Source organism: Barbus barbus, assembly GCF_936440315.1.
Source record: "Barbus barbus genome assembly, chromosome: 15".
NCBI lineage: Eukaryota > Metazoa > Chordata > Actinopteri > Cypriniformes > Cyprinidae > Barbus > Barbus barbus.
The window spans coordinates 26,962,718-26,985,184 of record NC_136743.1 but is presented as its reverse complement, the minus strand read 5'-3'; the positions used below and the strand labels follow the sequence as shown (position 1 = coordinate 26,985,184).

Below are 22,467 nucleotides of genomic sequence, written 5' to 3'. Positions count from 1 at the left end.
CACACCTCACTGATGCTGGAATTTGTGCTAAAGGAGCCCCGACCAAGTATTGAGTGCATAAATGAACATACTTTAAACAACTTGAACTTTTCTGTTTTGCAAATCCTTTTTTTGATTGATCTTAGGAAATATTCTAATATTTTGAGATACTGATTTTTGACTTTCATGAGCTGTAAGCTCTAATCATCAAAATTAAAACAAAAAAAAACCTTTGAAGTGTTTACTTAAAGGACAATTCACACCGCACAGACAAACTCCTACCAACTAGTCTGCTTGATATTGTTGGATCAGTGTGTTACCCCTGTTGGCATTGGTTGGTGTTGGTTGGAGTTTGTTTTCACCCGACTGAACATGCTTATAGATATAGGATCATCCATTTTCTCCTCAGTCAGTGAGAGTCGGTCGGTGTCTGTTGGTGCAGTCTGAACAGTTATTTTTCATAAGATTCTAAATCCAAAGGCCAACTTGTTTGTTGGAGTTTGTTGGCGTTTGTCTGTGCAGTGTGGATTGGCCTTTACATGTAATGAATCCAAAATATATGAAAGTTTCACTTTTTGAAATAATTTTTCAAGAAAAAATGAACTTTTTCACCATATTTTAATTTTCTGAGATGCACCTGTACTCAAACCTCTCAAAACCATAGTTGTTCTCTTACAATTAATTATCAGTCTCAGGGTGGCTGGCATGCTCATGTCAAGACCATGCATTAACAGATTCTTAGCTCATTGCCAAATATCTGATCTTGTAAGATGTTCTCCCTTTACACAGAGCACTGTACGCGCGTGATCGCCAAATCGAAAGTGAAAGGCGCAGGCGCTAATTCAAAAGGATTTCAATTACGCGCATATTGATAGCGGCTCCCTGACCAGCCCACACCCACATACGAGTATTAGCACGTATGTGGGTGTGGGCGGTAAGAAAACGAAAAAGAAAAAATAGATGAACCTCAATTGAATATCCCAACAATTTTGTGATTGGCTGTTACGTGTGGGGCCAGGGTGGGCCAAGCTTCTGATTGGGTGGGCCAGGCCCACCCTGGCCCCCCCCCGTGGAGCCGGGCCTGCTTGCAGGTCTTATTCTCTCGTAAGGTGCATTGATACACAGCGCAGATGTTCTCCGGAACTCTTCCACTCTCGCGGGTTCATCCCCGCTGCTTCCGTGTCTTCCTCGGATGCGAGTGGCGCGGTGCGACTCGATAAAAAAACAATATAGAACCCATTATATATACGATCTACTATCTACAGTGGATGCGGACAGTAAAGTGATGCCCCGGTATATTTCTGACGTACAGATGTACTCCAAGCGATCGCGCTGTTTCTGACACGAAGGACACATCCAGTGTAGTCAGTCCCAAGCTGTTGCGGCGTTATGGACACGGTAGGGCAAATCGTGTCAATCTAAATGTAAGAAATGAGGAAAATAAAGCAACCTCAATAGAATGGCTACAGTAGTATAGCAATTTTAAAAAATACAGTAAGTCTCTGTATGTGGGGTCTGACGTCACAGAAAATTCCCATGATGCAAAGGGTATTACAGTTATTTACTGTAAAGGGAATTTGCAGTATTATACTGGGTGATATACAATAAATAACTGCAGAAATTACAGAAATGTCTATCAGTGAAGAATAGCCAAAATGGCAATGCCAATGATCAGCTCCAGGGTGATCAAAGAAAGTCTAAAGATACCTGTGAGTACTGTAACAATTAGAAGACACCTATGTGAAGCCAAGCTATCGGCAAGAAGCCCCCGCAAAGCCCCATTGTTGAAAAAATGAAGAGGTTACAATTTGCCAAGGAACACATTGACTGGCCTAAAGAGAAATGGCGCAATATTTTGTGGACTGATGAAGCAAGATTGTTCTTTTTGGGTCTAGGGGCCTCAGACAGTTTGTCAGATGACCCCCAAACACTGAATTCAAGCCACAGTACACTGTGTAGTATCATGATATGGGGATGTTTCTCATACTACGTGTTGGGCCTATTTATCGCATTCCAAGCATCATGGATCAGTTTTAGTACATTAAAATACTTAAAGAGGTTATGTTGCCTTATGCCGAAGAGGAAATGCCCCGGAAATGGGTGTTTTAACAAGACAACATCCTCAAGCACTCCAGTAAGCGAGCAGACCAACAAGATTAATGTTATGGAGTGGCCAGCTCAATCTCCAGACCTTAATCCAATAGAAAACTTGTGGGGTGACATCAAAAATGCTGTATCTGAGGCAAAACCAAGAAATGCAGAGGAATTGTGGTATAGTGCAATCGTCCTGGGCTGGAATACCTGTTCACAGGTCCAGACTCCATGCAACACAGATGTGAAGCAGTTCTCAGAAACCGTGGCTATACAACTAAATGTTAGTTCAGTCATTCACAAGAAATCTAAATCTTCAAGCATTTTTCTGTTTATACAGTGAATGTTTGACTTTGTAAAGAAAAATGCAGACACTGCTATTTTTTTGAACAGCCTAATTTTCCTTTTCTTCACTTTCTGTAAAGTAATAACACATTTGCTAAATATTTCTTCATATTTTGATTTAGAATAGAATGTGCAATGTTCCCAGTGCATTTGTGTGTATTGAAGGATTTTGAGCTTTACTCGCTTTTTTAAACACACTGCTATTATTTTGAACACAACTGTATGTATGTGTGTATATATATATATATATATATATATGACAAACATGCAATTTTTTTTTAACATGCAATAGCTTTGAGATTTGCCATTTAAGATTTGAATCATTTTCTACTTTGGCATTTAAACTGGCATAGAAACACTAGTAGATCTCATGTAGAGAAACACTAGTAGATCTCAGTTTTTAAATTAGTTTGCTGCCCAGTTCCAACACTAGAACTGGGCAGCAAACTAATTTAAAAACTGAGATCTACTAGTGTTTCTCTACAGTAATATAATGCAGTAGAGAAAATGAGCCACATTGTTAAGTGAATCCACTGTGCCCAGAGGGGGCTTCCAGTATTCTCCTGGGTGAAATCGAGCGTAGCTCTACGTGATGGTACAATTGTCAAAGGGGAACACTCAGCTCGGCTGAAATTGTCCCAGAAACTCAAACACATCTGGAATTCCACAATGACACTGAGAGACTCTCTCTCTCGAGGAGAGCAGGAGTCACTCGACAGTGGCAGTGATGAATGTAAATAGGAGGCAGAGTCCAGGAAAGTGTTTGCTTTTATAAATACATTTCTGGCCACTGTTAAATGATGTGGATGCTGGTTTAATTATTATTTCTGTCTATTTTGAGGGATGAAATGGCTTGAAATGATTTCGATTTTGGCATTTATTCTGCTTTCGACTCACATTTCACTGTATAATATCCTCCTCTGGATTACAATGCGCTTCCCTGGATGAGCAAATACTGTTTAGACTGACATCCAAAATGTGGGTCTGCAAGCCAAAACAGGTTGCCAGCTGCATCTAAGCCTGATTAAATAACAAATTGAATGAATGTGCAGATATCTACGTGGCTCAAATATTTCTTGTGGGCACCTTTATTTACGTAATGTAAAAATATCCAACTATTTACAATCTGGCTCAACTGAAAGAATCATTTTAATGAGTCAATGAATAAATCAAAACAATTATTCACAATTATTAAGGAATAGTTCATTCAAAAATCTAAATTTCCTTGAGATTCTGTCTTCCTCAGGCCTTCCAATATGTAGATGAGTTTATGTCTTCATCAGAATAGATTTGGAGAAATTTAGTATTATATCATCAATGAATTATCTGCAGTAAATGGGTGCCGTCAGAATGAGAGTGCAAACAGCTGATAAATGCATCACAATAATCCACAAGCAATCAGCTAACTTTAAACAAGTTAGTTTGTACTAAACAAATATGGGTCAATATGGGTCCTCAATCTCTAATATTGTTTTCGTCAGTGAAAAATGTATCTTGTCTGAAACGGGAGAGAAATATGCACATATCTGTTTACAAGCAAAAACAGTCCAAAACAGTTGTAAATAAATATGTCAGTGGATTTTGATGTGAGGACAACAGGAGATGGACTTTGTCACTTTTTTACAGCATTATTATGGATTATGGACATGCATTTTGGCCAGAAGTGACAGATTAAAGTTAAAAACATCTTAATAACGGATTTGTTTCTTACAAACATGCAGCTTTTCACTTCACAAGACACTAATTGGTAGACTAGAGTCGTGTGGATTACTTGTAGATTTTTGTGGTGTTTCTATCAGCTGTTTGGACTCTCATTCTGACGGCACCCATTCACTGCAGAGGATCCATTGCTGAGCAAGTGATGTGATGCACTTTTTCATTTTTGGGTGAACTGTTCCTTTAAGAAAATATCATCAACTTTTAATAATCTACATGTAGCATATTAGCTAGGAGAAATGAAATGGTTAGTGAAATGTAATTAATAGGAGGTCAGTTAATCAAAGATGAAATATTCATAAAGAAATATTTAAAAAAACAAATGCATGAAAGTATTGGTGAATGAGGCAGAAGGGAAGTCAGGAGAAGAAATAATGCAAAGTGAGGGTTGTGCTTTCTGACAGCGTCCTTCAAGAAAGGTCAGCCATTTACTTTCTTCAAGCTTCTTCCCATAAGGCATGCAAACACCGTCATCACCATCTTGGGGTTGACCTCCACAAGGTCATCGGGCAGGGCGTACACCCTGACTCCGATTTTTCGCGCCACTGAGATTGCATATCTGCGAGTGGGAAGCAGAGATACGGATAAGGTTGCTGGTGGCGAGACAACAGGCAATTTGGCGTCAGATGTATATCAGGGAAATTTATGAGGAGCCGCTGGGGGAACTTACTTTGCATTGTTTAGCTTGTCCTCTGGTGTCAGCTCTCCGGTCTTCACCATCTCGTATTTGATGGCTTTGGGCATGATGGTGTCGATCAGATCAATCACTGGTAGGCTAGTGCTGATTGATTTATCCTGAAATCATACATTACATAGAGGGTTTAAGTGAATTATTATTTTTTTTAATTAAACTTAGACATGTTTGGTATTGAATTAATTGATAGTGAATGGGATTCACCTTGAAGCTGTTAATATATGAGGCTTTCTGGCTTTGTTTCAAAGTGTTGTTCACCCAGTCGATAATAATTTGGTCACTGACTTTTTCCCCGTCACCGATGTCAGACAGAACCTTCAGTGTGTACCTGCAGGAGTTATTCATTGTAATGAACAGACAAAATAATTAATGTCACGAATATTCAACAAAAATAGATGTGACCATAACATGATGACCATCCCCATATGGCAAATAAATATATATATATATATATATATATATATATATATATATATATATATATATATATACAGTCATGGCCAAAAATACCGGCACCCTTGGTAAATATGATCAAAGAAGGCTGTGAAAATTAATCTGCATTGTTAATCCCTTTGATCTTTTATTTTAAAAATTCACAAAAATCTAACCTTTCATTGGATAATAAGAATTTAAAATGGGGGGAAATATCATTATGAAATACATATTTTTCTCAAATACGTGTTGGACACAATTGTTGGCACCCCTAGAAAATTCTTAAAATGTAAAAAAATTGTAACATATCTCTGAAGTATATTCCCATTCATATTCACAATTTTGAGCACTCCAGGGTGATTATGAACATGAAATTATCCAGCCATGGCTTCCTGTTTCACAGAAATAGAAATAGGAGGGAAAACAAACCCCAAATTCCCTTAATCATTCATCACAAAGAGAAAAACTGAAGAATATATTTCTGATGTGCAGTAAAAGATAATTGAGCTTCACAAATTAGTGAAGTGGCTTTAAAAAAAGAGCTAGAGCAGTGAAAATTCCCATTTCCACCATCAGGGCAATAATTAAGAATTTCCAATCAACATAAAATGTTACGAAACTGCCTAGAAGAGGACGAATGTTGTCCTAATGCTATGTTGTCCTAATGCACAGCCAGAAGGAGAGTTTGAGTGGCTAATGACTCTCGAAGGACCACAGCTGGAGAATTTCAGAAAATAGTTGAGTCTCGGTGTCAGAAAACCTTAAAAAAAATGGTCAAACAGCACCTACATCACCACATGTTGTTTGGGAGGGTTTCAAGATAGATTCTCCTCACTCCTCCAAAAACAAACTCCAGCATATTCAGTTATCAGACACGACTGGAACTTCAAATGGGACTGGCTTTTATGGTCAGATGAAACTAAAAAATTTGATTTTTAGCAGCAAACACTCAAGATGGGTTTGGTGAACACAGGGATAAAAAGTACTCCATGTGTACAATTAAATATACTGCTCTATTTTTGATGTTGTGGGCCTAACTTTCTGCTGGAGGTCCTGGACATCTTGTTTAGACACATGGCATCATGGATTCTATCAAATACCAACAGATACAAAATCAACAAGTGACTGACTCTGTTAGAAATCTTATAATGGTCCATGTTTGGATCTTCCAACTGGACAATAATCCAAACACAAACCTCAAAAACAACACAAAAATGGGTCACTGAGCACAAAACCAAGCTTCTGCTGGCCATTCCAGTCCTCTGACCTGAACCCTGTAGAAAATGAGTGGGGTGAACTGAAGAGAAGAAGCACCGTCATGGAGCTGGGAATCTGAAGGATCTGGAGTGATTCTGGATGAAGGAATGGTCTCTGATCTCTTGTCAGGTGTTCTCTAACCTCATCAGGCATTATAGGAGAAAATTTAGAGCTGTTAAACTGGCAAATGGAGGTTTCAAAAAGTATTGAACAAAAGGGTGCCGTTAATTGTGGCCAATGTGTATTAGAGAAAAACATCAAGAACCCCCCCCCCCCCCCCCCCCCCCCCCATTTTAAATTCTTATTATCCAATGAAAGGATTCATTTTCACAGCCTTCTTTGATCATATTTACCAAGGGTGCCGATATTTATAAGTTATTACTTTTATTCAGCAGGGATGCATTAAATTGACCAAAAGTAACAGTAAAGACATTTACAAAATAAAATATTACAAAAGATTTTTTATAACAAATAAATGCTGTTCATCTGAACTTTCTATTCATCAAAAAGTCCTGGAAAAAAATGTATTGCTGCTTCAATAAAAATATTAAGCAGCACAACTTATTTCAACCTTAATAAGAAATGTTTCTTGAGCAGCAAATCAGCAAATTAGAATAATTTATATATTTATATTAATTGTAATATTGTATTTCCTTGCCCTTTTGAAGTATATTTTGCAACATTTTTTAAGAAATATATTTTAATTTGAAATTCAATTCTATTTACAACGTTTAATATATATAAGAAATATATTTTGGTCTTTTTTTTTTGCCATATGGGTAAAGTAGTAATTCTTTCAACCTAATCCTAACTATTTAATAAGTTTGCAATTTCAAATGAATTATGGAGCGTTCAAGTCATGTCGGATACATCGTATTTACGAGTTGAACGCACATGAACACCACCACAAAGTCGTTTTTATGAATGGGAAACTCAAAATTTTCTTTAAGCCCTTTTTTAATTTTCTTTTTTCTTTCTGAGTTGGCGGTGTCAGTGAAAAAAAAGTCTCGGATGCAATGAACACAGCCAAAGACTGTAGTAATGCAGTGTCTGTATTGACGCTGAAATGAATAAAATTATATTACAGAAACAAAATATTATTGTATAACTACCTTAGAATGCATAATGATTCAGTTTACATCACTCATAAATTGAATAAAAAGAGAAAAAACACAATGATGCACATTCTTTATTCTCATTTCGTAAATGTAGAGTTTAAAAAATATTGTTCAATTTTACGTAGAAAACTTAAATCGCCATCTTGTTCCGACCAAAGTGACTTGAACGCTCCTGACATCGTAATGACGACTTGTCAACTCGTAAGTACGAACGTCCCAGGAGGACTTGAACGCAGCATTATACAAAAAAGTTATTAGTAAAAAAAAAAAAAATAATAATAATATATATAAGAAGAATAAAGGTCTACCCCTAAAAGAAACACTCGGTGGGGAGTAAGCAGGTAGAAAATTATTTTTATTAGATTAATACAAATTCATATGAATTTTCCACAAATTCGGCAAAATGTAAAATAGTTACAAATTGCCATGAGATTGTGTTGAAACCTATACTGTAAAAATAAAGTACCTCCTCATTAGCTGCCAGACCAATGCAAGGGTGTGCATTGAGCTTCCTTCATTGATATTCTCACCACCGATTCCTACTAAGGAAAACTTTGCTTCCTTTTTGCCCAGTGCGACCGCATAATTACAATTCTCAAGCTACAAAACAAACATATGTCAACCAAATTAACATGGCATGTATAATTCAACCCTAACAACTGCAGGTCTCCATACACAAATAGCATTTTTGATAAATAAAGCGTGCATTTTGAATTCTGAATGCAGCTAGCCGGTACCCCCGAGGCATCTGTGGAAATCATTTCAGCAGGGACACAAATTCAACATGTTGCAATACAGCTGTATTTAATTTGCTGTCAGAAACAAACATATGTTTGACCGATTGTTAATGTGATGTAAAAATAAATAAATCTGACTGGAATGTGAGCCAGTTGTTAAACTCATTCAGTAGCTTCTTGTACTTTTTTTTTTTTTTTTACTCAAATATAAAACCAATACAAACCTTCTTCATGTTGGATCCCAGTATTGGATAGGGAGGTTTATTGACTCTAGTCCATTCAACAGGAACCTGGATTCTCTCATATAGCTGAAGAATGATGAGACCATCGTGCAGATCACTAGAGAAGAAGATTGTAATGATGAACTTCACTCTTTTGGTTTTAATGTTTCTATGTTGTGCTCAAGTAAAGACAATGAATCAAGATGAGTTGTGTTTAAAGGCACAGACCACCACTGATTTTTCAGGAAGTTTCTTCATAACACCATGTTATATCTGCCTGTTATATCATTCACCAGATGAAAACTGTATGTTTCATCACTTAATAGTTTGAAAAAGTAAGTGATAGTCCACCTTTATTGTGATAAACAATGTGATTATTCAGATCTATAGGACAAATGGTACGTTACAAAAAGTTTCAGCCACTCCTTTTCATCTATTTATATAACAATAACTCCTGTTTAATCTACTACTACACTGCTAAAATAAAAGTAGGGTGCAATATACTGTGGTAATTTGAAGGAATTTTCCTTTTTTTTTTTACATGGGATTTACTGGAATTTGGAATGTTACACTTGCATTTGATTATACTTTAGAGTTAATGGAAATGTCCATAAAATTAATGGATAATGTCCCGGTAATGAACTGATTTTACGGATTTATTTTCTACAGTACTACCAAAGAAAGAAAAAGAAAAGAAAGAAAGGTCAGCTAAATGAAGTAATATATATCTAAATGTATGCACAAGTTACAGTATATGCCCAAATTTAATACTTTGGGAAGTTTAAGCATTAGCAATAGTAAATGCTTGATTTAGAAAGAACTACTACTAAAAATTTAAAGGCAATATTGTATACCATAGTATACTGTTGTTTCAATACTTTAGTTAAATTTCAAGTTCAAACCATATAAATATATATATATTTTTTTATATTGTTTTTAGCTTTTGATTCCAGGGCCAATATTAGTCCTTATGTTTCAGTAGTCGAAAACTATGGCATTACTGTAAGCTAAAACAAACGGCTTTGTTACCTGTACAGGTGATTGACATGCGGAGTAACTCCCAGAGAATTCATCCAGTTTCTGAATGTCCTGTCCTCTCGCGTTTCCCCTGTAGTCAAAGACATAACACTGTGTTATCTCTGGTATTATTTTGGAAGATTATTATGTACCTTATATGCATTTATTTATTTTTAATATGTTGACTATTTTAATTGGATGTCCGTGTTTATATCGTACTCGCATAACTGTCCACCCTCTCATAAAATTGAACTGGATGGTTTTGCTGCTGTAGCCTTTATGATTTTTATATATAGAGTTGAGAGATTAAAAGAACACTCCACTTGTTTTGGAAATAGGCTCATTTTACACCTTCCCTATAGTTAAACAGTTGAGTTTTACCGTTTTTGAATCCATTCAGCCGATCTCTGGGTCTGGCGGTAGCACTTTTAGCTTAGCTTAGCATAGATCATTGAATCGGATTAGATCATTAGCATCTCACTCAAAAATGACCAAAGAGTTTGGATAATTTTCCTGTTTAAAGCTTGACTCTTCGTCAATTATCTATGCTAAGCTAAGCTAAGCTAAAAGTGCTACCGCCAGACCCGGAGATTGGCTGAATGGATTCAAAAAGGGTAAAACTCAACTGTTTAACTCTAGGGAAGGTGTAAAATGAGCCTATTTCCAAAAAAGTGGAGTGTTAATTTAGCATTTATATAGAAATGTGGGTAGTCATATGCTAATGATTGTGGTGTCATAACCATAAGAATTTCTTAAGATGATTTTTTTCAGTTGTTTTGATAAATGTTCTATGTGAACTCGAGAGAAAATCTACAGCGAAAATCCTGTTTCTCATCATATACTCCTGGTAAATACGTTTTTAATTAAGCACTTTAAATCTGAATAGCATGATTACATGATAATAGTCTGTTGCATAATTCTGAGCTAAATATTCTCTTAGTTTGCACAATAGACCTTTTTCATAAACTGTGTTATGAATGGAGCCAAGGGCATGATGGGATAATAATCATTTATCTCTCTTTGCAATGCAAATGGAAGAAAAAAGGCAGCTAAGCAGGTTCTGGCAAATCTGCTTATGTGTAGGCTTGATCACATAGACTACTGTATTTAAGGAGACAGAATGAAGATGAAAAAGGAACAATCAGATCAAAAGGACAGATAAACAGACGGTGATATGAACCCAGTTACTGATGGGTTACATGTGACCCTCTAACACACGTGCAGTACAGCCTGCTGATCACTCAGAACACTGCACACGCTTTGACTCTCCAAAAAAACACAGTAAAAACAGGCAACATCTTCAGAACGTGCAAGAAAATCTTGAGAAGATCAGTCCAGTAATTACATATTCATGAAATATAACCTGTAACGGAATATCTTGAACCCTTACCTATTACCTCACTTTAAGTCACTTTACATTTGAATGTTTCCTGTTTGTTATCAGGTTTTATGAATTAAACATGATTTGTGAAGAGGAACTTCAACTTCTTTGACTTCATCTTATTTAACTTTGATTTCTTCAACTTTACTTTGACGACTTCTTATTCGACTTCGTCAGCGTCTTTACGTAATCATATTAACTTGATAATAGTGATAATAGTTTTCTGCACAGAGATACTTTTGTAAGAAAAACAAATGCTCAAAATAACCCCGGATAAACTGAACATAACGAGGGGTTGACTAGACACACCTGGAACCAAATTAACCGATAATCAAACTAAACGAGGACAGGAAACAGGAAGGACTAAATATGGGCATGTGGGGAACAAAAGCAAGCCTGACACTAAGTAATTTTTTCATTATTTTTTTTTATTGTTTTATAAGCAAGTAATTTTATTATAATTATTATTATTACCAGGTTTTGTGCTAGAAAAAAGAAGAAGAAGAATATGTTGGTGGTGAAGATAATACAACCATTATGACAGACGGATGAATTGCAACATAAAGATTAAAATATGATGGACTTCTTTTTAAACTTGTATGCTATTATGAATGTATTATAAGTGCACTACATCATGGATGTAGTTGTTTGAGTATGTTTCTTGTTTTGATCATAGGAAATATCTGCTTGGTAATTCAGACAGGATGTGAGCTCAGATGTAGAGCAAAGATAACGCGGCATCATTCATCACAGGCAGTCAACAAGTTCTCTGAAACGCTAGAGAGCTCCAAACTGCAAATACAACACCTTTCTTGCATCACGTTTGGCACATTCACATATAAAAATAATACAACTCACCCTCAATTGTATAATCAATGCCATTACTGGGGGGTCGGTTCAAGGCCGGGTACATGTTGAAAAGATTGGCTACAAAGGCCATGTTGAGCTTATTGTTTCCCGCCACCACATCCTTGGGAGTGACAAACTGTCTGCAGTCCAGACGATCCGCCTGCTTCAGCATCAGCTCTGCTCGCCTTTCATCATCACGCTCCTAAAACAGACAGTTATTAAACCTAAAGAACCAGAGATCTGAAGCAGGTGATTATCTAAAAGACATCTGCCTCTACGTGATTAATGAATGTTCTGTAGCACAATAAATATGAGGGTGTAACATTACAAACAATACACTTTACACCCACATTCAGTATTCTGAGTCACTTTCTTTGGCCTGAAAAATAGACTGTGTTTGCATGATTTTTTCCCCATACAGAATAAACATTGTTTTCCACAAAATTGAGATACTAGATACTACAATTTTTTTAATCATATATAAAATATTACTGAATGTTTAGTTTTTTGTTTTTTTTTGTCCATACAGATTTTTTTTCTTTTTGTTTAATCTTAATTTCAGTCTTAGTTTTAGTTATTTTAGTATTAGTATGAGAAATGTTTGGCAACTAGTAGAAAAAATTAAATATGTTTTTTTTTTTTTTAAGTAAAATAAAAACTTTTCTTCATGGTTTTAGTCTTCGTTATTTAAAATTACCAAACACCTTTCTTTTCAAAGGTTTAAATCACGCAAGTCATGCAAGTACAAAAGTAATCAGACACATTTGTAAACTCAAATTACAGTTTGGCTTAAGGCTTAAGGGTTTCGAAATATAGGGTAAAACTTTATTTTAAGGTGTCCTTCTCACACATGCTACATGTACTTACCATTATAATAACAATTAATTATTCATGATAACATGCAAGTAACCCCAATCCAAAACCTAATCCTAACCCTAAATAGTAAGTGCATGTAGTTAATATTTCTCAGTACTTAAATGAAATGTATAATTACACTGCAACAAGGATACCTTAAAATAAAGTGTAACCAAAAATTGTAACAGTGCAACAGTAACGGTGAATAGTTATATTCTACCCAGGATTTGCCTGACCTTAAATATCTCAATCATTTAAAACAACTGCAGTGTGTGCTTAAAGATAAACATGTGGTGATATGGATGCTATAGTTTGTGTTAGCTACTGTATATAGCTAAAGCAGGTCTTAAATATAATATAGATAAAGGACCACTATCGTCAGACTGGCGATTTTAGATTGGCAGTATGGTTCTGTTCTGGGCAAACACTCAGCAATAACCCACTAGAGTAAACAGAACAGAACCAACATTAATGAGCAGATATCATTTATGTTCTAAGTGACAATTTAATATAACAACAAGATTGAGGATAAAGAGTCTGACTCAACGAGGGATAATGAATGCCAAGTACTGACTTGGTTGAGAGGAGGAGCTGGGGATGGAGAAGGGTAACTGGCTCCTGAGCAAAGTGATAAGCTGCTGAATAATACTGAATGGACCTTATATAAGGAAGTAGTGATAGGCATCATATTCCTTTAGCTAGACATGGATCAGCTGAGAGTCACTAACGTGATATGTGGTGAAAAGTGCAGTTAAATGTTACCTGGACAAGGTCTATGTTGTATTTTGAGGTGTCAAAATAAAAAAAATAGTAATAGTGCAATAGTAATAGTGAATATTTCATCACAAATATTTATAATCTAAAGACAAATAAACCTGCCCAATTCCGATATACAAAAACAATCCCAACATTCATAACCGCTCTCCCTTCTTAAGGTCCTTGTCTTGTTGTTTTTTGTACTCATATTTCCCTTGACTTTGTTTTGGCAGGAATCAGTGTTGGGTATCAAAAAGTCGGCCTATTTCTTATCTGCACTACATCATGTCATTAAGTGCTGGAGCAAACGCTGACACAGGAAACAAATCAGCATGTCGACTTCCTCAGTAGAAAGGCAAAGGACTAAACATTCAGAACGACTTACATTGAAACCAGACATGTCAATGTCAATCCTCATCTCGTCATCCCCGTCTCCTTTAGGCGAGATCTGATTAAGCAGGTGGAAATATGCCCTGGAGTCCTGAGAGCAGAAAAAGGCTCTGTTTAGTTACACAAGTCAATCTTAACTGACATGCAAATGACAGCTCAAAAGATTTGATGTCAAACCAGATCAAAGGCTGGTCTTTTATACTGCCTATAGGCTTTCATATTTCATAAGCCTGTGATTAATTTACTCAGCATATAGTTTACACTTGGTTTATACTTTAAATATATATTATTAACATGTAAATATATATTTCTTAAATCTAAATATATTTATGTTGTCCATAATTAAAAAAAAGAAGCATTTTGCATTTACACTAAATGTATTTTTCTTAACCCCTGAAGTGCATTTTGTAATATATTTTTGTATCTGAAGGTTTGCACGAAATATGTTTTAAATCTTGAAAATATATTACCTTTATCTATGCTATTTGTAATTTATATACTGTTGAACCGTGTGGGGTCTCTTCTGCTCACCAAGGCTGCATTTATTTGAGCAAAAATACAGTGAATACACACACACACACACATATATATATATATATGTGTGTGTGTGTGTGTGTGGTAAACTTTAGTCCAAAGCCTAGTTCTAATGGAGTGATGCCAATTTTCAGTAGCAACTGAAATGATGTCTTCTGTGATGAAGCTTATAAACGACCTTAATATCGTCACTGAAGTTTCTGATTGGTTCCCAGCCAGCAGCTTTGAGGTGATAGTTGACCCATCGCAGCAAAAGGTCCTCGGGGGACATTGACATCAGGTGGTCCAGCTCCTCTGACTCATCCAGCAAAGCAATTAGAGCTACAGAGGCATAAATACACAGACACGTGTTACTCAAACCTCTTAAGAGGTGTACATCAGTCACTCGTGTACATGCATGCTTTTATTTATTTATGGCAGCAATCAGCACGCCATTGGACAACACCATGATTATAAAAAACTCAATTTAGGCTATTGCAGCAGAGCAATGACCTTCATTGCGTGAGATCTCAATGTCAGCGAAGAGGCCAATTTTTATGATTTGCCAGAGGAGGCCAAGCACGAGGTGAGGGGTTCCTGCTTTCATGTCCTGAGCATCGATGTTGACCACCGTGCAGCCAATAGCCGATGCAGAGTTAAGAGCCAACACCAAATTCTCCTGTAGAAAACAACTATTTGTTGTCAAATTATAATTTTTTTTTTTTTTTTTTTTTACACCTAACTAACACTGACAGGCAATCAGAATCCACCTGACTTTAAAGAGCTAGAGCATTAAAATGACAGATGACTAAACCACAGCGCACGCTTATAATAAACAGAACATTATCATATGATGTTATGGATGCTATATATAGATAGTGTTATCTATATAGCTGTCATTTTCAGTGTGAAACGGGTCTTAAAGATAATGAACATATAAAAAGTGCATTAGGATGAATCTCACAAAACCTGTCAAGAATATATTTATATTTAAAAAAGTTATGAAATATGTTTAAATATTTTGAACTTAAAAAGTGTGCAGAATAAGAAAACATTTTTAGTGTTGTGACATTTTTTCAACATGAAACAACTTTTCTTTATAAATTCTCATTGTGGTAATGTAAAAATATCATTCTTATTCCTGCAATGCAGAAAAAATATGTATTTGCATTGTATTTATATATTGATGCATTAAAAAGTATTATCATTTAGTGATGTGGATTCTTATTTTAGCATTGTATCTATATAGCTATATCTATAGCAATATAATGATATCTAAATAGCTATCATGCTTAGTGTTAATGGGTCTTAAAGATAATTTAATAGCACACAGCAATAAAAAAAAGATAGATAAAGCACATTGAGGTTAACAAAAACAGTTAAGAACATGTCTAGGTTTTATTTCACCCAGAAATAAAATAATAAATGTATTAAATATATTTTGAATAAAGAAAAAAAGATGTACAGAAAAGAAGCAAAAGTAGTAAATCATCTTTTTAATCTTGTTAAAAATTCTCATTATTGTAATGTAAAAATATAATTCTTATTACTGTAATGCAGGAATACATTATATATTTAAATTGTATTTATTCAATGATACATTAAAACATTACGTATATATAAATGTAAGTATTTGTTGAGCTGCATGACATTTTTGTTGATTAATTACAATGATTAATTCTGATTAATGAGAATTAAAAGTGCATTTGTAGCATTACTTTTCTAATGAAAAAACAAACTGACTTGACTTGACTGAAACTGTTCTTTACACATTTTGATGTGTAATATTTTTAAATTTGGGGGGTCAAATATGACCTTGACAAGTTTATGTGTGTGTGGTTCAGGTATACTTTACAGTATTGGACAAAATGTCCCCACAAAGATGGCAATATCCAAAATTCTTGTCCTTGTGAAGAAACAAGCTTATAAATCATACACACATTATTTTTTTTTGTTGTTGTTGATAATCTAAGTGCAGAAAGTTTCCTGCACTGTAAAAAAAAAGTTCAGCAAACTTAAACGTTTAAGGCAACCAGCTTCCGCAGATTTTTGAGTTTTCTCAACCTATTTTTTAGGAAAACAATATTTTTGTTGTATAAACAACTGCAAGTTGAACACTCAAAAATCTGCTGAAGCCAGTTGCCTTAAACGTTTAAGTTCTCTCAACTTTTGATTTTTTACAGCACTGTAAAAAATAAAAAAATAATAATAAAAATAAAAAGTTGGGCAACCGGCTTCAGCAGATTTTCTTTACAGTGTGTGAGGGGTAGGTTTAGGGGGAAGGGTTAGGTTAAAATACAGCTTAAACAGTAGAAAAATTATTACATCTATGGAATGTCCTCATAAAACATGCATGAAAACCCAACGTGTGTGTGTGCATGTTTATGTGGTTTATAAGGACACAAATTTGTATAATGACATGGGTATGCAAGAGGTATTAGAATATGAAGGTGGTTTATGAGGACACTGCCTATGTCCCCGTAATTCAAAAGGTTTACTAAATGGTGTTTTTTTGAAAATCTAAAAATGCACAAAGTCTCCTGTGAGGGCTAAGTTTAGGTGTAGGGTTGGTGTAGGGCAATAGCACACACAGTTTGTTCAGTATAAAAACCATTACGCCTATGGAGAGTCCCCATAAACCACAAAAACCAACATGTGTGTGTGTGTGTGTGAGACAGAGATTGACCCATTAAGTGAGATTTTCAAAGAGCTGCTTTTTGATTTAACTATTTGTTGTGTTTCAAAAGTGAGAGCGCTTACAGTCATTGTAAATGGAGTGCATTTCTTCGTGTTGATGACCCGCTCATCAATAGTGTCTGACTGTGAGAGGTTGATCATTTTGCTGTAAAGAGACAGCCAAGATGTTGTTAAACATGAACTCTTAATTATCAGTAACTGTGATGATTAATACCTCTGTGCATTTAACAGCATAAGAAACATTACACAGTTCATCTTATATTACCACAGCAATATTCCATCTTTCACGGATTTGAATAAGCTGTCAGTCCCCGGGTCCATCGGGATCAGATGCTTGCAGTCAGGATCATCTGCCAAGGCCTTATTGATCCAGTTCACAAAAGCCACTTTTTCTTCATCTGAGAACGGTTTCAAAAATAAAACATTAGCAACATGACATTTTGGTCCACAGGTGTCAGGGGTCATTCATTGACAAATCCCATTTCTTGACTTTTTCTGAAGCAATGCTCAAGTATAGCAGAAACTGCTCAGAGGATATGTTTATGCATGTCTGAAACAGGATATTCCATATGAAAATATGTAGAGCTGGACTTGATTTTATCCAGCAGGAATTCATTGGATGGTGAAAGTGGGGCATTATATAGCAGAATGGAAGTGGGCAAAAATGAGACAAAGCTAGTTATTTTGATGAATGAAGACCGTTTCTTTATAATAACCAGAAACGTGCAATGAGAACATAACTAAAGCATATTATTGTTTCATATTGACTTCGTAAAGGATGTAAACGCCACTACCTGAGTAAGAATGCTGAGTTCCTTCACTTGAGATCTTTGATGTTCCTCCAAACGAACGAATCCCATCCCGCCTGGAGATGCACTTGCGGAAAGTTTCTCTCACCTCTTTGCTTCTCATCTCTTGGTATATCTGAAGAATTAAGCGAGATCTCAGCTTTCAAAGAGCGTGACACTATCAGATCAGGCACTTTGACCAGCTCACCAAGATTTTAAGAATAAACTCATAGTCAGGCTTACCGCAACAAACTCTTCAAAACTAATCTTCTCGTCTTTGTTAGTGTCACCTGCCATGAACTTCTCCACAATCTCCCGTATCTTGTATCCCGGAATGTGAAAGCTGGCCTCTCGAAAGAGCTCTTGAAGTTCAAAATCGCTTACATAGCCACTGTTATCAATATCTGCAATGAATGAACCACAGTTTGCAATGACAGTCGTTCATTCTTGCAGCAAACGTTTAACATAATACTTCAGTATTCCATAAAAATGATAAATTATGTTTGTAGAATTGCGTGAGACAATGCTCAGCCGTAAAAACAGACATTTATAGTCAGTTATTGCAGTTTTGGTAATGTTTGACAAGCACCAGATGATTCGAACATGTTCCAATGCACAGTTCACTAAACCTACAGTGAGATTCAGACAGAATTTAACTGACCGATTTTGTTGAAAGCCTCTCTCAGGTCCTCCAGATCTTCTCGGGAGATCTGTGTCACTTTGCTCTCCATGCTGTTGTCCCTGCAGCAGTTCTCACCATGCAAAAGACCTGCCAAAACAGTCCACACAGAGAGTTTGTGTGCTATATACCGTGTTTGCCCACAGCTGTATCTCTTTGATAAGCAAATCCATGGTGAACTGGTAAAAACACTCCATGAAATACAGTTACAGACGAACAGTTAATGCAGGCTTCCATCCAAAAGTGTGGGGTAAGAAGATTCTTATGCTCACAAAAATTCATGTTTTATTGCAAATAAAATAAAAACAGAATTATTGTATAATTTAAAATAACTGTTTCTCATTTAATAACTGTTACAGTTCAGTATTTATTTGAAATAAATAATCTTTTTATGCTCACTTTTAATCAAATTAATTAGGCTAAGTATTAATAATATAACATTCATATATAAATATCCATAGATGAAAATTTAAAATGTTACTGGCCCTAAATTTTTGAATGTTATAATATATCATTTGTAAATGATCTTTTCTTTTTTTTTTATCAGCATTAAAAGTTTAGGTTTTACCATATTTAATCACCATTTGCCTTAACCTTGCTCATTTTAAATGATGATAAGTTGTAAAAAAAATGCATTTTTAAAAGTACTGCACAAATAATATGAGACCATAAAAGCTGCATGACACAAAACAAGAGAATTAGCCAAACCCTACGAAGTCACACCACAGGACATGTCAACATCCCAGCAATATTTCATAATCCCCAGATGCAAGTCTTCAATCATCAATCACAGAAATATTAGTGAATAAACAGCATACTGCAAAAACGAAAGCTAATGAATACAAAAACATCAGGATATTTCGATGCGAAAAGACAGTAAATTAAATCAAAGCTTCATGAATGCTGCCATTATATGAAAACGATACCTTTCTCCTAAACGTCTAAAGACTGAACTTGAGATTAACCTGGAAAATATGCTAATATTCCAATCGAGACCTTGACAGCGTCGCCTGTCCTCTCCCACAGAGTATGTGGGGCTTGTGTGTTAGGTAAGGCAAGAGACCTTTGGCCCGTAATGTCTATTAAAGGCGATGGCATCGTACTGACACAGATCTGGAGTTAACGTTTAACACCCAACTGAACGCTGTGTCAGCTGAAGCTGTCATGACATTTGGTATTTGTACTTACTCTAGCTCTGACACTTGAGTACGGTACTTTATCCCACGGCTCATTCACTTGACACTTGTCAATAATTTTGTGACCTAACAAAACTGCTTCACATTTCACTTGTTTTGCTAAAAGCTCATATAACTAGCTTGGCGCTCACTGCATATTACTCACACGCAAACACACACTTAAACCTAGAAGGCTTCTTAGATTTATGGGATACGAGCTGTTTAATTGGTATATAACTAGAGTGACTATATAGATGCATGAACGAAGGTACAGGAGACACACTCTATATCAGGGGTCGGCAAGTAAGTTTGGCATCGGGCCAGATATTATTGCTGGCGGGCCACTTTTGGCCCGCGGGCCACTATCTCATGATAGCCTCCTGCCTGGTAATCAGACCTTATCAGTTGACCTGATGATGGAAGGAAGGAATCCCCCATAAAACAGAAGAATGAGCTGGAAAATAATAATCTATCACTTTAGTGTCGCTGTTGAACTCACTGGAGACAGAACCAGAAACCTCAGCTGACAGATGTTTGACAGCAGACCTTCATGTTTTAAGCATGACCCTAAACAATACACCACTAGCACATGGTGCGATGTAAAGAACCCAAAATAAAACCTAATTCCACGATTGAACCATTACAAAAGTACACTATAAATAATTAAAAAGGCTACAAAATATTGCATCTGTGCAAAAAACTAAAAAAAAAAAAAAAAAAAAAAAAACTATATACATATATATAATATGAAATAAAATAATAAAATATAATGGTTGTCATACATCTAAAAGTGAAATCAAAGTGGTGCCAAACTCAGAATCTGTGATAATAAATTAATTGGACTTTGACCACTTTGAACTCTGAAAAAAAAACCCTCATAAAAAATGAAAACATTCTTCAGTATAACATTATTATGCGGTTAATGACTTCATATATAAATATAGATGATATAAATCATACACGTTAGCACTGAAAATAGCGAGAAAACATCAACCAAAAGAATCTTTCCAGGAGAATAAAAAGTCATCATGGACTGTAATACACTTGTAATACACTGTAATACATGCAAGCTGAGTCAGTGAAACAAACTCTTAAAGAAACACACATTATATAACTTACCACTTACAAAGCTCCTCACTTCCTGTTTTTTTAAGAGATCCAGGCAACAGTTCACAGGCACTAAAAGAGCTTTGAACAGTCCATAATAAAGAAGCGATGCAGATTCTTCTCTTCTTAGTTAAAAAAAGGTATTTCTAAAAATATTTTGGATGAATGAACGGATAGAGAAGCAGCAGGTTCAGGGCCCAAGGATGTTTCACTGATACCCGACACTGTGCTTCCTCCTTTAAGAGACTCATCAGCCTTTGGGTTGCAACCTGCATTATTGATTGCTCTGAGAAGAGGATCAGTTACCACATTTGCAAGGCCGTTGTTGCCGGCCGCGGGTTAAGGATGTCACCAATAATTCCTCTAGTTTATTAAAATGTTACTTCAGTGGACAGTGAGGTTATGCATGTTATGTTTGATCCATTACAGAGCCAGTAATGCCTTTGTTGATACCAACAAAACATGAGAGAGTGAGCTAGGAGTCCAATGGAAACGAAACAACCACCGCTTAAACTAGATTCATTTTACATTTTATATTTGTGTTTAATAAAGTTGTTTTATTAGGGTGAGTCAAACTGAGAGTGAAGTAATTCTTAGCCACTATAAAATAAAACATAGTAATAATAATAATGTTTTATAATACTACTATGTATAATAATAGTATAAACATTTAATAATAATAATAATATTGTAATACTTAAAAAATAAAATACACATACATATTTGTTATTGTTATTATTATTATAAATAATAATAAAGTAATTTATATAAATAAATATAATAATAATAATGTTTCATAATACTACTATGTAAAATAATAATAGCAATAAACATAGTAAACATAACAATAATAATGTAGTACTTAAAAAAATAAAAACAGTTATATATGTACATAGATATTTGTTATTATTATTAATCAGAATCAGAATGAGGAATTTGTTTTCGTGACAGAAGCTTCCACGGTGCGACAGAACAAAAACACATAATAAAAGAATAAAAATAGAACAAGTAAATAGTGAATAACAATATGCAAATTGACAATTGTATGTACAGGTATATAACAATAGACAGTTTTGTATGTACAGGTATATTACGTGCAAATTCGAAGTGTAAACTAAGTATGCAAGTTAGATAAATAAGTGTATAAGTGAATAAATAGCATTGTGTGTTCCATGTTTATTCCACGTTTATTATTATTATTATTAATAATAACAATAATAATATAGTACTTAAACAGTTATATATGTGCATAGATATTTATTCTTCTTATTATTAGTAGTGTCTAATAATAATAATAATATTAATTAAAATTATTATTATTATGGGCTACATCACCAAACAGGCCTGTATGGCAAACATGTTTTCTTGTCAGTTCACAGTATATCATATGGTCTCACCTGTAATTGTGCCATTTGGTCTCTTGGTCCAGAAAAATAGCCTGTGGAGTCCTCTTGTGATTAGTGCCATAGCTTTCTTCTATTGCAGGTCTAGATAACTGAAAATACACAGATCTGGAAATCGCATAAAGATCACACACTGATCATGCTGAATTAACTACTGGTGAGGACTGCACCGTGAGAGATGCGTTAAAGAGAGAAATAAAGAGAGGGAAACAAGCCTGCATCACCAAGACTGCTGTTCAACCCCTCTGTGCAACAATATTTCCACAC

At 35.2% G+C, this 22,467-nt stretch overlaps 1 protein-coding gene across 3 annotated transcripts; it reads right to left on the bottom strand.

Annotated features, from left to right (window-relative positions):
- Positions 1-3,475: 3,475 nt before the first annotated feature.
- Positions 3,476-22,463, bottom strand: LOC306881422 (plastin-1-like). 3 transcript variants are annotated; one of them, XM_079435519.1, is made up of 16 exons: positions 22,195-22,463; positions 18,498-18,605; positions 18,080-18,240; positions 17,843-17,972; positions 17,314-17,446; positions 17,112-17,193; positions 14,865-15,030; positions 14,551-14,693; positions 13,834-13,929; positions 11,847-12,039; positions 9,620-9,698; positions 8,594-8,708; positions 8,099-8,232; positions 5,030-5,153; positions 4,802-4,926; positions 3,476-4,690 (listed from the first exon to the last, which is right to left on the bottom strand). In XM_079435519.1, exons 1-16 carry the CDS (start codon positions 22,262-22,264, stop codon positions 4,552-4,554), a joined length of 1,998 nt encoding a protein of 665 aa, XP_079291645.1. In that variant the 5' UTR covers positions 22,265-22,463; the 3' UTR covers positions 3,476-4,551. The 3 variants fall into 3 exon arrangements, with proteins under 3 accessions (XP_079291645.1, XP_079291646.1, XP_079291647.1); XM_079435520.1 differs by lacking the exon at positions 22,195-22,463 and adding an exon at positions 19,442-19,567; XM_079435521.1 differs by lacking the exon at positions 22,195-22,463 and adding an exon at positions 19,481-19,556.
- Positions 22,464-22,467: the final 4 nt, after the last annotated feature.

What these genes read in the sequence shown, in the direction of transcription:
- LOC306881422 (XM_079435519.1), bottom strand. Translation starts at nt 22,264, where the DNA reads ATGGCACTAATCACAAGAGGACTCCACAGGCTATTTTTCTGGACCAAG. An exon ending in AGAGGCTTTCAACAAAATCG is followed by an intron (nt 18,241 to 18,497) that starts GTCAGTTAAATT and finishes CATTCATTGCAG; the next exon opens with ATATTGATAACAGTGGCTAT. An exon ending in GTTTTGAAGAGTTTGTTGCG is followed by an intron (nt 17,973 to 18,079) that starts GTAAGCCTGACT and finishes TTAATTCTTCAG; the next exon opens with ATATACCAAGAGATGAGAAG.